Raw genomic sequence first — 14,215 nt, 5'->3', positions numbered from 1 at the left:
AACTATTTTTTGAAGGAAGTCATAGCGAAATCTCTGGAACAAAATCTATGGAAGAACTATCGAAGAAATCCCTTGCTCAAATTATTTTTATTTATTTATTTATTTCTGCGTCTTCGGCAAAACTGCCGTACAGACTGATCAAACAGAAAAACAAAATTAAATTATATTTCTAATACACGTTCTGAGTTGTGTTCTACTAATATTAAAATCAAACCACGGCAAATCGTTGACGAGGACGCATCGTTCAAATTCAAAAGGAGTCTCTTGAGATATTTTTTTGTTTATCAATCCTGAAAAAAATTCTTAAGGAATTCGTGAAGATATATCGAAAAGAATCCCTGAAACAATTTCTGAAAAGTTCTCTTGTCGAATTCTTTTAGAAATCTTTAGTTGCATTCTTAGAAGAACTCCTGAAGGAATATCTGGAGAAACTCCTTGGGTACCCTTGGTGGAATTTATAAAATAAATAAAAAAAAAACTTATAAAGTTACATGAGAATTCTCGAAAAATACTCATACATACAGTGAACTTATTTCCCAATGATTGCCGAGATGAACTAGCCAAGGGTTAAAAATCTCGTTAATACAGACAAAAAAAAAATATATTTCCCAATGATTCTTTTTAAGAATTATTTTGAGAAACACCTAGTAAAACGTCTGCAAATATCCTTGGACAAATCTATTTAAAAAAGTTTGACGGAGTTTTTATAGAAATTCCTTGGACTGGCTTTGGACTAAATTCTAAATTATTTCTAAATTCGTGAAGGAAATTTCCGGGTAAAAGCTTGTAAGAATACAAGGCGGAACTTCTGAAGAAATCTCTGTATGATTTTTTTTGGTATCTACGAAGTATGGATATATTCTTGCAGGATTTTCTGAAAGCGGGAAGTTCCATTGCAAATCTCAGGGGAATTCCTGAAGAAATCTCTGGAAAGATTTTCTAAAATAATATCAAACGAAATTCTTGAGGTAATTCCTGGCAGAGTTTCGAAAGAAATTCAAAGAAAACTACCGATAGAAATTTCTGAATTTTTAGAAGAATGTGTTAAGAATGTACTGGACCAATTGTTAAAGAATCCTTGGAAATATTTCTAAAATACCGCTGTAGCAATTAAAAGAATATGAAAATAAAAAATTTGAAGCAAACAATGATGTGGCTTTGAAAGGAATCCTTAGAAGATTTTTCTACAGATATTCTTACAGAAATTTTTGAACGTACCTCTGAAGCTATTTCTGAAGAGGTATTTCTCTAGATAAATTCCTGAAAGAACTCCTTGGCAAATTTATAAATATCACTGTGCAGAAAACCCGGGCGGAGGCGAAGTACTGATGATTAAAACGTGATATTGGTTTGATTGATATAAGAGATAATGAAACTGAAAATAATATCCAAAAATTATTCCTGGAACATCTGAACAATATCAAATTTTGATATTTCAAGATCAAACGCATAGCTCGTTGCTATTAATTAGATCTTACAAGAACTAAAGATGATATGATGATGATGTTCTAGGAGTAAATTTAACATATTATTTTAAGATATTTTATCTCTTATATCATTCAAAACCAAGGTGTGTACCCTGGAAAACATCCGTAGTTTCACCCATGGGCAAGGATGTTTTCGATCACCTGGCAATCATTTGACTCATTTATCCATAACTCAGTTCAGAAGCATAACATTGAAATGAGATGTTCGGCAAACTTGTATATAAGTGTTTTTCTTACAATTATCATCAAAGACGCCATATCCTAAATCTCATATATGCGGCGTGCGAGCGCTAGTACCACCTACTCATACTAAACGATCGAAAAATCCGATCGTTTAGTATGAGTAGGTAGTACTAACACTTTTACGCCGTAGATATAAAAGTTAGAATATGGCGTCCTTGGTGATAATTGTAGGAAAAATAATAATCTACAAGTTTGTCGAACATCACATTTTAATATTAGGCTTCTCAACTGAGTTATAGACAAATGAGTCAAATGATTGCCAGATGATCGAAAACATCCTTGATTTTGTCTACTAATCTGTTCAGGAATCCTCAGAAGTTCTTCTAGGGATTTCTTCAGAAAGTCTTCCAGAGATTCCTTTAGAAATTTATTCAGGGTTTCGTCTAAGAATTCTTATTTTGCGTTTGTCTGTAATTTGTACAAGAATTCCTGCTAATTGAGTTTTGTAAATTCACAAACTCCCCAGGTAACAATTTCATTGCTGATTAGTTTTGTTTGATTCTTATTAGGGTTTTATTACAGCATGATTAAAACTCACAGTTTTATGACTGCTTTTATGAAAACCATTGATAAAATATTTTATAGTATACTTGAAGATATCCATAAAGACAGATTTTAAGAGTAAACAAAACTTTCCGATTTGTAAACATTCTGGCAATCATTATTACCACAATAAAACTGTTAAAACTCTCAACAGATGGCGATCCGTTCGATTAGTAACGACATCTGTTGGTGGAAAAGCAGAACTACGACATTTCTAGGTTTATTGCGGTCATCATAAAAGTAAACTTGCTTTCGTTTTTTTTTGCTGATTATGGTTGTCGCCATATTGAAGAATTAGCTAACGTGAATGGAAAATATTTAATTTTGCTCAAATTAGCAATGAATTGATAGTTTGCCACCATTTCCATAACATGCTCACATAAATAAACTCTCTCTGCTGAGTTTTCTTGTGATTCGAGATAGTTTTACTAAATAAACGAATTGATTTATTTCATTCCAAGATGATAATATTCACTATTTAAAATTAATGCGCTTTAAATTAATTTTATGATTCTGCCACCGCAATATTCACGGTAAAATTGAATGCGCATAAGTCTAGCAACGCAATAACAACTAAAATATTACTTTTAAATGTCCGCTTCTACTAACGAATGATGTATCGTCCTGAACTTTACGTGCCAAAGAAGAAGCTTCTCTGCATCTTTAGCTGTCATAGTTTTTGTTGAAAAAAGAAACAATAACAATCGAGAATGGGAAATTTTTCTATTAGGTTTTAAAACGGTTTTATTGCTACTCTTAATGCAGTTTGCAAAACCTCTCCGAGAGTGGTCCACTTAGCCGGAAGATGCTCTTAAAGAGGTTATCAAGAGGTTTTGATGTATAAATCATTTTTATAAAATTGGTCATGAAGATCTCTTGTAGAGCCGAACAAAACTTAAAATGTTACTTGGGTCCTGTTGGGTATCCTCACCTTAAGGGTGCCTCTTAGACATCTCTCTTCAGGAACTTTTCTATAATTTCCTATAGAAATTACTTAAGGATTTTCGCTCGTTATTACTTATAAAAATCCTCCAGAAGTTTATCATTACATTCTTTATAGAACTCCCCAAAGGTATTTCAAGTATGTATTTTTTGAAGAATTCTTACATATTTTTTTTGTAAGTTCCTCTAGGAACCTCCATAGGTATGTCAAAAAGCTCTTCCAGGGATACCTTCAGAAAACAGTGCCTGGATTCCTTTATAAATTTATGTTGTGACTTCTTCAGTTATTCCATCTGTAGTTTCCAAAGAATTTCCCGGAGAAATCTTTGAAGCAGTCCCAGGAGATATTGGTGGCAAATCCAAAGGAGCAATTTAAAAATGAATCCTTGTAAGATTGTAGAAATTCGTTGGGGGCTGGCTTATGAAAATTTTGGTCATCTCAGACCCCCCTTCCTTCGCCTCGTAGACTTTTGTCCATACAAAAATATTGAAATTTGAATGGAGTCAGACCACCCATCCCTACAAAAAGTAATTTCTGTAGATTTTTTTTAAAATGATTCCTGAAGAAATTTCATTAGGAATCCGAGAAGATATATCTGCGAGAATCCTGACAGCAATTTCTGAAAAAAACTGTAGTCGACTTCTTTTAGAAATTCCTGGAGGCATTTTGGAAGAATTTCTGGAGGAATATCTGGATAAAAACTCTTTGGGAAAACCTTGGTGGAATTTATGAAAGAATTCATGGCAAAAAAAAATAAAACATCCTAATGAAAATAAATGATATTTTTTTTTTCAGAAAATACTGGTAGAGTTATTAAAAAATCCTTGGACTATTTTTGTATCAAATTCTAAGTTTCTGGGTAAATACATGTAGAAACAGAGCAAAACTCCTGAAAGAATAAGGTTTCTTGGACGAATTTAAAAAAACGCTGTAAGATTTTCTAAAGTAATATTAGACATAATTCTTGAGGGTTTCAAAAGGAATCCAAGGAATACTACCGGGAGAAATGTCTGAATATTCAAAATAATGTATGAAGAAAGCACTGCACAAGTGTATTTAAAAAAACGCAAAATTAGGTCGTCCCTTTTTTGCAAAGGTTGGAAATCTTATAAGTTCGTTGTTGGAAAATGATCATTTCAGATAATTGTCAAAAATGGTATGGCGGTATGGGACAAAAGAATCATGTTTTTTTTTAAGAAAAAATAACCTGTTTTGCCAAAACCGATGACCTTAAGTACTAAAATGTGTTCAGAATTGCGATATCTCTACTCATTTTTGAGTTCCTGATAGAAAACAAATTAAAAATCAGTATTTTTGATCATATTTTTTAGATCCGAGTTTGGATCCCGAAGAAAATTTACCCTATTTAACTTTACGCTATTAACTTAAGAACGAGTGGAGATGTCGCAATTTTAAGCATATTTTTGGTACATTAGAGACTTAAAATCTTCGATTTCAGTAGAATAGGGTATGTTTTCGTCGAAACCTCAAATTTTGACACGATCGATTATTAGCTAAAACGAATATTTTCCAACAATAAACTTATAAGATTTCCAACATTTGCAAAATATGGGACGGACTACTGGAAATACTTCTATAAAAACACTACAACAATTGAAAGAAAATGGAAGATTTAATAAACAAATATTTATTATATTTTTTGAAGAAAAACATGAATCGGCTTTGGAAGGAGTCTATAGAAGATTTTCTACAAAAATCTTTGGAGAAACTGCTGAAGGAACCTCTGTAGGAATTTCTGGAGAGGGATTTCTCTGGATGAATTTCTAAAATTTCTGAAGAAAAAAACACAAAAAATATTTGGGGAAAATTCCTACTGAATCCCTGGAAAAATAATTTGAAGGATCTTTCACGGACGTTTCTGCACGAATTCTGTTCTTTTATTTTTTTTCTGGAGAATTTTTTTTGATGAATCTATTCAGAAATGTATGAGGAATCCTGTGGAACGTTTCAAGAACTTTTGGATACATTTTTGTAGGACAGAATGTAATGAAGGAATTCGTGAAAAAAATTCTAAAAGAAATCCATTTTGAACGACTATCATTGAGCAAATTCTGGAGGAATGCATGGAAAAGTTTATGAAGGAATTCTTGGATAAATTCGTGACAGAAACTCGAGCAAACTTCGGAGAAATTTTTTAAGGAATCAATTAGAATCTACCGAGGTCCCGGGGTACCAGACACTCCTGTGAGATATGGAGCGATGATTTTATGATTTTTTTTTTTTTTGAGTGTATCCCCTGACAAAAATTCCATGGGAATCCAGAGAAGATTTTTTTTTTAAATTATCAAAGAGATTCCTAGAAAATTTCTTTTACACAATTCATTTTTTGCAGTTATTTAACCATCCTATTTAACCGCTAGGCATATTGACCCCTACATTCTACTAGGGTTAAACAATTTATATTTTTTTCTGGAAATCGCTCGGTAATGCCTTTGGAATTGGCAAATTTCTTCTACAATTCCTTTGAATGACCTTCGAAAATTTCGTCGAGAATTTCTTCTGTTAAATATTTGGAATTTCTTAAAAAATATCCTCGATACATCTTAAGAAAAAAACATCGGTAATTATTCTGGGAACTTTTTCGGCAATTCCTTCAAGATTTGAAATGACAATTTTGGAACTTTTTTTTTGGAATTTTCGTCGATTTTTCTTTTCGGAATTTCGTTATCTTTCTCATTCAAAATTCGAATAATATAAGCAAATAGTGGGTTCTTTATTCTTTTAAAGGAAACCCATTCTTTCACTTGTATGTATCTGCCAACTAGTTCAGAGGCGAGCCTTCCTGAGACTCCCGGAAACAACATCTCAGGGTCGGCATGTTACTTGACCGTTTCTTAGCGGGCAAGGAATATTCGCACTGTCAGGACTTATGAGGCTGAAAGTCTACTTTCTTCAGAAAAATAATAAAAAATCGAAGAGTAAGGTTTTTGGAAAATTGAAGTCATATGACAAATAACATTGATCCACGATGAACATTACTCTCAGTGTATTTTTTTTTTCTAAAAGTTTCTCTAATACACTCAAACACCTTACAAGTCATCATTTCAATCCAACAAATCGTTTTCGAGCTAAAATTTTTTGAAGAAGGAAATTAGGAATTTTTTATACGCTATGTTCAAATGTAAGGTTGTTATGTGTTGAGCCAAAAGTAAATGATTCACAAAATCCAACGCATGAACCAAATCTCATCTCATTCAAATTAAAAAATATCGAGTCAAAAATGACATTTTTTCATGTTCTGGACTGGGTATGCTCGATAGGAAATTGTTGCCAGCCAGGAGTTTTCAAGTTTGAAAAACTACAGGGCGGTCATTGAAGCTTAGTTTCAATTTCTTAAGCTTCATAAACATTTTTCACCAAATCATAAGGTATACGATGTATGCAAAATGTATCTTTAAGCTTTACAATAGCACAGCGTTTCAAAAATTAACTTTTGGTCTGTCTCAAGAGCAAACTTTTGTATCTCTGACTGATTTTGAGCCGCTGAATTCGAATCCGGGCTCAGATTTGCTCCAGCACGTCACAATTTTGAGCCACACCCCTATTTATAGTGCTAATTATCCGATTTTGGGCTTTTTTGACTGCCTGTCATTGAGCATTGTAATATTTTTTTTTAAACAATCATAAGATAAATTGGTCAATTAACATCTTAATTAACGACTCATGCAAAATATTTGGTTTTACCAAATCAAATTTGATAGATTTAAGCATTTTATGTCAGTATGTAAACTTGCATGCAACTTTTGGAGGGTGACTTGTATGGGAAATATCGTAACTAATATAAATCGTTTAAAACTATCAAATTCGATTTGGTAAAACGAAATATTACGCATGAGTCGCTAATTTAGATGTTAATTGACCAATTTACCTCTTGATTGCTTAAAAAATATATTTCCAAGCTTAATGGCTTGCAGTCAAAAAAGTCCAAAATCGCATATTTTACCCTATAAATTGAGGTATAGCTCAAAATTGTTACGTGCTGAAGCAAATCGGATTCGGATTCAGCGGCCCAAAATCTGTCAGAGGCACATATGTTTGCTCTTGAGACAAAAAAAATGTTGCGCTGTGTAATGTTTAAGCTTTTTCGCACATAATTCTTCGAACCAACACGTACTGCGCCTGTAGGCTTTCAGTTCTCCTAACGCCCCGCTCGAATAAGAAAAACTAATCAACAATTTTACCCCCCATTCCATCTCATCCACAGACACCATGATGGAGAAGAACGGTACCGAAACTTCAATCCTGACGGCAGCCGGCAGCGAAATCAACTTCAAGTTCCCCTACACGGACCGGGTGTGCACCATCGATGAAATGTGCATTCCCCCACCGCCGCCACCTCCCCCGGGCAAACCCCCGGCCAACGTCATCGAACGATTCGATTAACGAACGGAGCTGCCGAGCTCGGGCGTCGCCGCCGCCGCCGCCGATGATGGCGCTTCCACCGAAGGGGGTCCATCTGGGGCCACCACGATCACCACGGTGGCCATCATCGGGGACGACTCGTCGACGACGTCGGCATCGATACTGGGCATCGGAACGTCATCCAGTGCCATCACGGCCAGCAGCAGTCTGGATGGGGGCAGCAGTACTTCTGGGGGTGTGGCAACGCCGGGAGTGCTACCCCCGGCAGCGGCGGCGGCAGTTCCACTTCGTGGTATTTTAAGGAAAAGCAAGGATGTGTTTTAGGATTAGGCAAGCCGTTTAACGAAGCGGCCGCAAGCTAGGTTTTTCTTGTAAATATGGTATGTGAGATTTTTATGTATTTAAGCATTCATTCGTAGACGGTAAGCGAAAAAGTGTGAATAATCTTGTACAGTCAGTTGTGTTGCGGCGATACGAAGGACCATGCGTCTCCATTGGGGTGAAAGAAAATGATCAGTTTTGCGGCCAGATGTCGATGTTGGCAGCATAATCTCAGAATGCAATGCAGCTCTATGGTTGGAAATACTATGACCTTTCCCCTCTTAAGCCTGGGAAACCTTGGAACGAAAAAGTTTTAAATAATGTTCATCACTTTATGATTTCAGTATATGTATATTTTTTTTCAAAACAGTTTCCTCTACAAGCTTTTCGACATTGTACAAATACCTGGTAAAATCCTTAATCCTTATGTGGCCAACAGGGTACCCGGGTACCCAGCGCCCATTTAAAAAGCACGGGGTTGAAAAAAGCAATATTTTTGTCGGACACATAACGATTAATTGCGTCAGTAAAATTATTGTTCAATTTTTTTTTATTTTTACTTCTGAAACAATCGCTTCCTCATATGGTGACTTTGGGTATTATAGGCAGGTTTATTCTCTTCGTCATGGAGCGGTTTTTGTCGGCCACTTTGTCTGAAACTTGATCGTATAATTTAGCTTGGTAGGGAAAGATTTAACACCAACTTTGAGTTCGATAGTTTAAAAAAAAACATGACGAAGAAAAAAAAAGATGATGATGAAATATTAATCAAACCAAGTCTCTTTTTATTTGTTGTCTCCTGAGCCATAGTGTTCCCTTTTTTCTAATTTTAATGAACTTCAACATTATACTGGTTTATTCGTTAGATGTACAAATCAAATAAACTCAACATTTGAAAGTTAAAGAACGGTTCATAAAAATATTAATCAGGACAAATTTCCGAGCAGGAACGTAGAACTACCACATAATTTAGTGGAAGGTTATCCTGGTATAAAAAACCCTAATTAATCCACCTAGCGGTGATGGTGCCTTTCTCGTGCTTTGAAATATCCTTTCAACAAAACTCGAGCGACATGTTGATGACATTGACATAAATACAAAATGAAAACTGCTTGCTAAATCTACTCAATATGGTTACATTTTATATTAGCATATCATCCAATATTCAGAAAATATAAGACAACGATCCAAAACTCAAACCAAACAAGTGTCATGAAGCCGCAAAGTTTTGAAACGTCATTTTAGATTTTCCGGTCATCATTTTATGACTCCGGATATCTACCCCAACTAAACTAACCGCCATCTTGAACATTGAGACACCATCTTGGATGTTCTGGTATTCATTTTTGGACTCTACACCCAAAATTACATAAAATAGTCGCCGTATTGAATTTTGATCGTTTATGATTTTCTGGTTACCAGTTTTGGACGAAGACCGGCATTCCTCCCCATTCAAACTATAGTCATATTGCAGACCTTGTGAAACAGCGCACAGCTTGGGTTTTCTGATTACAAATTTTGAATTCTGGACATATTTTCATACAAAATATGCCCATAATGCAAGAATTAAAAATCCTATAAAATAGGCACTAACTTGAATACTGGGCCATTATCTTGGACTTTGGACCGCTATTTTGGATACTCTGGTGGACTCCAAACAAATTTTCCATACCAAATACACTTATTTTACATAGTTTTAGAGCTCAATATTCCTTAAAACAGCCACCATCTTCTGTTTACGCGATCAAATTCTTATTTTTCCATTCAACGTTGACCAATCCTGCTATAACTTTACACCTTAGGAATCTGAAATGGTACGATTTGATGAGATCGCTTTAGTTTTGTCTATATTTTGTTCTCATATATGAGAACTTAGACCTATTCGTCACTGTTGTTCATACCTAATGTTTATCAGGCCATTAAACAAAGCCACGATTTAATTTTTCACATGAACGTTGGTTCTGCTACACAACAGCTAGTCTCTAATGTGATCTAAGGCTATTTTCTTGCTAACCGTTCATTAGATTATCAAAAAATCTGCGATCTGATGTGTCGTATCCCAAGTAACACAGAAAACATCTTTGAAAATGAAATTTGAAAAAGATGTTTTAATGCAGTATTTCAATTGTATCTGTACACATCTTATGTTGAAATCAGGTTTAAACTATGTTTGTCATTAACAAGCTACGTAAAAATCTTATCAACCTCACCACACGTTACAGCAACGTAAATATCACGTTGATTAAACTTGATTTGTGTATCGTTGTCTTCTTTCAATTCAAGATGATATGTAAAACATCATCAGCACATAGTTATAACCTTTAGGCTCAAATATGTTACGAATACGTTATTTTTACGTATTCTATACGTTAATGTATAAGTTTATCAGATCTCTGTCTCCTCTCACTCACTTGAATTTATGATACACTAGCTGTCCCGGTAAACGTCGTACTGCCTGCCTACAGTGTTTTTTGACATGCACCTCCATAGGGACGTCCCCAGCGAAGTCACCTGTATAGGAGCCCCCGTTCCAGAGACCGGAGAGGTCTCACACCAGGCTCAGAACCTTCCCCGGTCCCGAACCCCCCTGCATACAAAATTTGAAGCCGACCGGTTCAGTAGTTTCCGAATCCATAGCGGTCAGACAGACAGACAGACAGAAATTCATTTCTATATATATAGATCTTATGCACATAAAACTACTCCGAAATTTAACTATGATAGCACCATGATAGTTTGAGCTGTGCGGACACTTTGAGTACTTACGTGACGACTGAAACTCACTTAGAAACGTAAATTTTGATACCGCAAAATTAGACAAGAATTTATTTTGATTGATCCCACGATCTGCACTCTAACTTTGTTATTGTTGCACTGATGTTCAAAACAGGTATCAAAAACCAAAAATCACATCGTTGTATGCTATGTGAAAATGGATGTTGATAGTACGTTGCCAAGATGTTTTTTCAATGTATTTCAATCGATTCAAGTCCCGGCTGTTCGGGTCCATATGAAGTAAACCATCAATGTTAACTTCTTTTCCCGATCAGCCTAGATAGCTGTGTAGTGTCGGTAGCGGTTGTCTCAATTGGCTAAGAATAACACTACGGACCACCTGTTCCGGGGGTAAAAGTCCACTAAACAGGGAACCCCAATCCAAGGTGTCAGGCGACCCGTGCTTATGGATGAATGGTTGAGGGGGTTTAAAATATGCTCGATCTTTAACGGAGCCCGTAACGTAGGTAGATCGCATTTTTGTGTTGCGTTACGGTTCAAGATCTACCAAACCGAACCCTAGTGACATCCGGTTTGTCAAGTTGGGGTAATGTGTTTTGGTGATAAGGATTCATGGTACAAAGTCCTTGTTACTGGTGACAGTTTCTAAAACTGCATTTATTCTGCCTTGCTGATAGTTAAAGAATCGGACTTTGCCAACCCGAGACTACACTTGATGTTAGGAAAACAAACATGCTTTACGCATCTAATTGCGTACTAACCTATCAAGGACTGTAAAGTTCTGGTAATTCAAGGACTCACGTGCATTCTTATTGCAGAACACATTCTCTAATTTGACAGAGTTTTGCAACTAGCCTTAAGTCCCGGGTTTTTCTTTGTTGTCCTGGGACTAAACTAGAAGCAAGACATGGATGGGGCTAGAGTTCCGATGCATGGATAAATATCAGTACCACCGTTTTGTTTTTCTCAGAATTCGAATGGATTGTGTTTGATTAGGGGCGCTCTTTCACTGGGATTAAAATCTCTATGATAACGGGACCTTTTCATCGCAATCGATTTCTTGCACCTCTGGGATAACAAAACAGGAACCGTACAGAAATCGATGCTTCATTGCCTCTCAATGACAATGGAGTAGTACGACATGCACTAAATACTAAGGATACGGGTAATGCCACAAAAGATCAAAATACTGGTCGCAGTGGCTCACCCGAACAGGAAAAAAAAAAAAAATCGATTCAAGTAGTACTCGATAAACATGTTATTGAGATGTACAAAAATTGTATTTTGAATGCTTTTCCAATATTTTGAATACTTTCCTATCAGGCCAGACAAATTACAGTGAATGCTTGAAGATTTGACACTAACGCTTTTATAGATGCATAGCAGTTTGTTTATCCACAAGTTTTTCTCCGAATAATTATTTATCTGGGAAATTTTTAACATTCAATGTAATAATATAGTTACCTTAATGATAACGAATACAAATTCTACAGGGTAAAGCATTGTCCAGTTAGAATCCGGACGCAAAGGATAATTTATTGTGACGCTCTCAATGATCATAATCATATTTTTTTACAGCAGTCTGATCATAAACAAGTCCTCTATTGACGGTGAAAATTTCATCGATTTCCTTGCTACGAGTGAAAAGTTATTTCAGATTGAAGACAAGTGAAGGAAAAAAATCTTGCACAAACACGCTGAAAATTAAGCGTGGTCAGGTACGACAGTCGCGAAAAATGCTAATGTCTCCATAACCATTATGTGTGATGTGCACAGATGTTGATAACCATGCCATGAGGAAGTGCCCAAGGAAGATTGAAGTTTATGTTCATGGATAAATCTGCTTGGAATTCCAAGATTTGCCAGGAAGTTCGAGCTCTGGACATCGTTTTCTCACATCACGATTTTGACACCAAATGTGTACAAAGATGATAACCTCAAGAATCGCGTGCTGCTTTTCAAAAATGCACACAAGGGATCTGTAGAGATTTGAGCTAACTTGGTGAGCTATCACGACAGCCTGAGATGTGTAGTGGTGTCATCACTGTTGGATAGTGTTTATTAACGAAAAACACTCAAATTTCGCTTCTTTGGAATTCACTGAATAGCCCTTAATTTCGCAAGAAGAGAAATATTTGGCAAAGTTTCTTTGGAATCCTAATCAGATTGGTAGAGGGTCTCAGGACACTACAGAGATGACCTGATTGTTAAACAAATCCGCCGAAGGGGTTGATGTTAAAATTTACTACCATTGTGCAGATTTTTAAGGGAGTAATCACGGAAAAAATGAGAAAATGTATTAAAAATTAAATTAAATAATTTTAATGATATTTTTCCATGAAACTACAATAAATTATCTTTGTTTTGAGGGCTTCACCTTTTCTGTATGTTATTCCACCTCTGAGATATAAGTGATTATCTGCGTCCGGATTCTAACTGGACAATGCTTTAAAAGCACATAATTAATACGTTATGATTAGAATTAGCATTCCAAAACTTTCTGACGGTACTGTGTCAAGAATCCACCATGTTGCATATCTGAAAATGTACTCGAAAATCTCACAAAAACCATAGAGATGACAAAAACCTCCCTTCTTGTTTTCAATCCGATGGGAGGCGAATTAATTCATGAAGAGTGAATGTAATTATTTCACCATAAATTTTGAATGGCACATGTATTTAAGTCATAGTGACCAAACATCGTGATGGTGAATTACAAATGAAATGTAAGGCTTGACAATTATTTTGAGCCATTACCAAATAGCACGTCACATTATTTCCACAGTGTGCGATTGATAAAGAATAATTTTCCTGCTAGCAAAAAGTAAGTTCTTACGATGTTGCTGAGAACATATGCGATACTTAATTTTATGTTATAAGAATGTATTGAAAAACATCTTTGGTAACATCGTAGATGTTTTATAAGCCGCCATTTTTTGCGCTTTTTCGGTGATATAAGTGTACGAAAGTAAGTTTTCCATATTCAGAACAAAACATGGACGTTTGTATGAATCATGTATTATATACAGTATTGTAACAAGTTGTGTTACTTGGGATGTATGGGTTTGGTTCATTTTTATACTTGGTAATTTCCGGTGGGATAGCCGGATCTGATTCCATGAGTCATGGACCATGACACTACCGGTTGTTCCAATTATGGTCTGAGAATATTTTATTGCTATTTATTCACCTTTACCTAATCACCGCGATTTGATATATCGCATGAATGGGTTTGCTTCACTTTAACTTCTAACCACTTTCGAAGCCACAGCTGAACCCGCAACACTACCGGGAATCTAATGTGGTCTGACCCTATTTTTCCATCAGGTTGTCGATAAGTCGTGATCAGTCTTCGTTCTACTGCTCGTGTTGTGTGTAGGTAAGAGGTAACGATAGCACACGAATGTAACAAAGCCGACTGACACCCGACTGCGGCAACGAAATGAAGGTAGTAAAAAGTGTCGAATGTTTACAAGACTGGTCGTGATTTCCCAAGCAACACACATGTTATAATAGAGTTACGACAGCGCAAGTTTTGGTTGTATAGAAGTTTATTTTA

General features: G+C 35.7%; 1 protein-coding gene across 1 annotated transcript in view; it reads left to right on the top strand.

Moving 5' to 3' along the window:
* Positions 1-9,972, top strand: part of LOC109405617 (insulin-like growth factor-binding protein complex acid labile subunit) — a 433,323-nt gene extending 423,351 nt beyond the window's left edge. Inside the window, exon 14 of the mRNA XM_062849913.1 lies at positions 7,442-9,972. Coding sequence (XP_062705897.1) covers positions 7,442-7,620 — 179 coding nt within the window. The 3' untranslated portion in view covers positions 7,621-9,972. The remainder of the gene's footprint in view (positions 1-7,441) is intronic.
* Positions 9,973-14,215: the final 4,243 nt, after the last annotated feature.

This window comes from Aedes albopictus, chromosome 2 (assembly GCF_035046485.1).
Source record: "Aedes albopictus strain Foshan chromosome 2, AalbF5, whole genome shotgun sequence".
Taxonomy (NCBI): Eukaryota; Metazoa; Arthropoda; class Insecta; order Diptera; family Culicidae; genus Aedes; species Aedes albopictus.
This window is presented reverse-complemented; position numbering and strand designations above follow the sequence as displayed.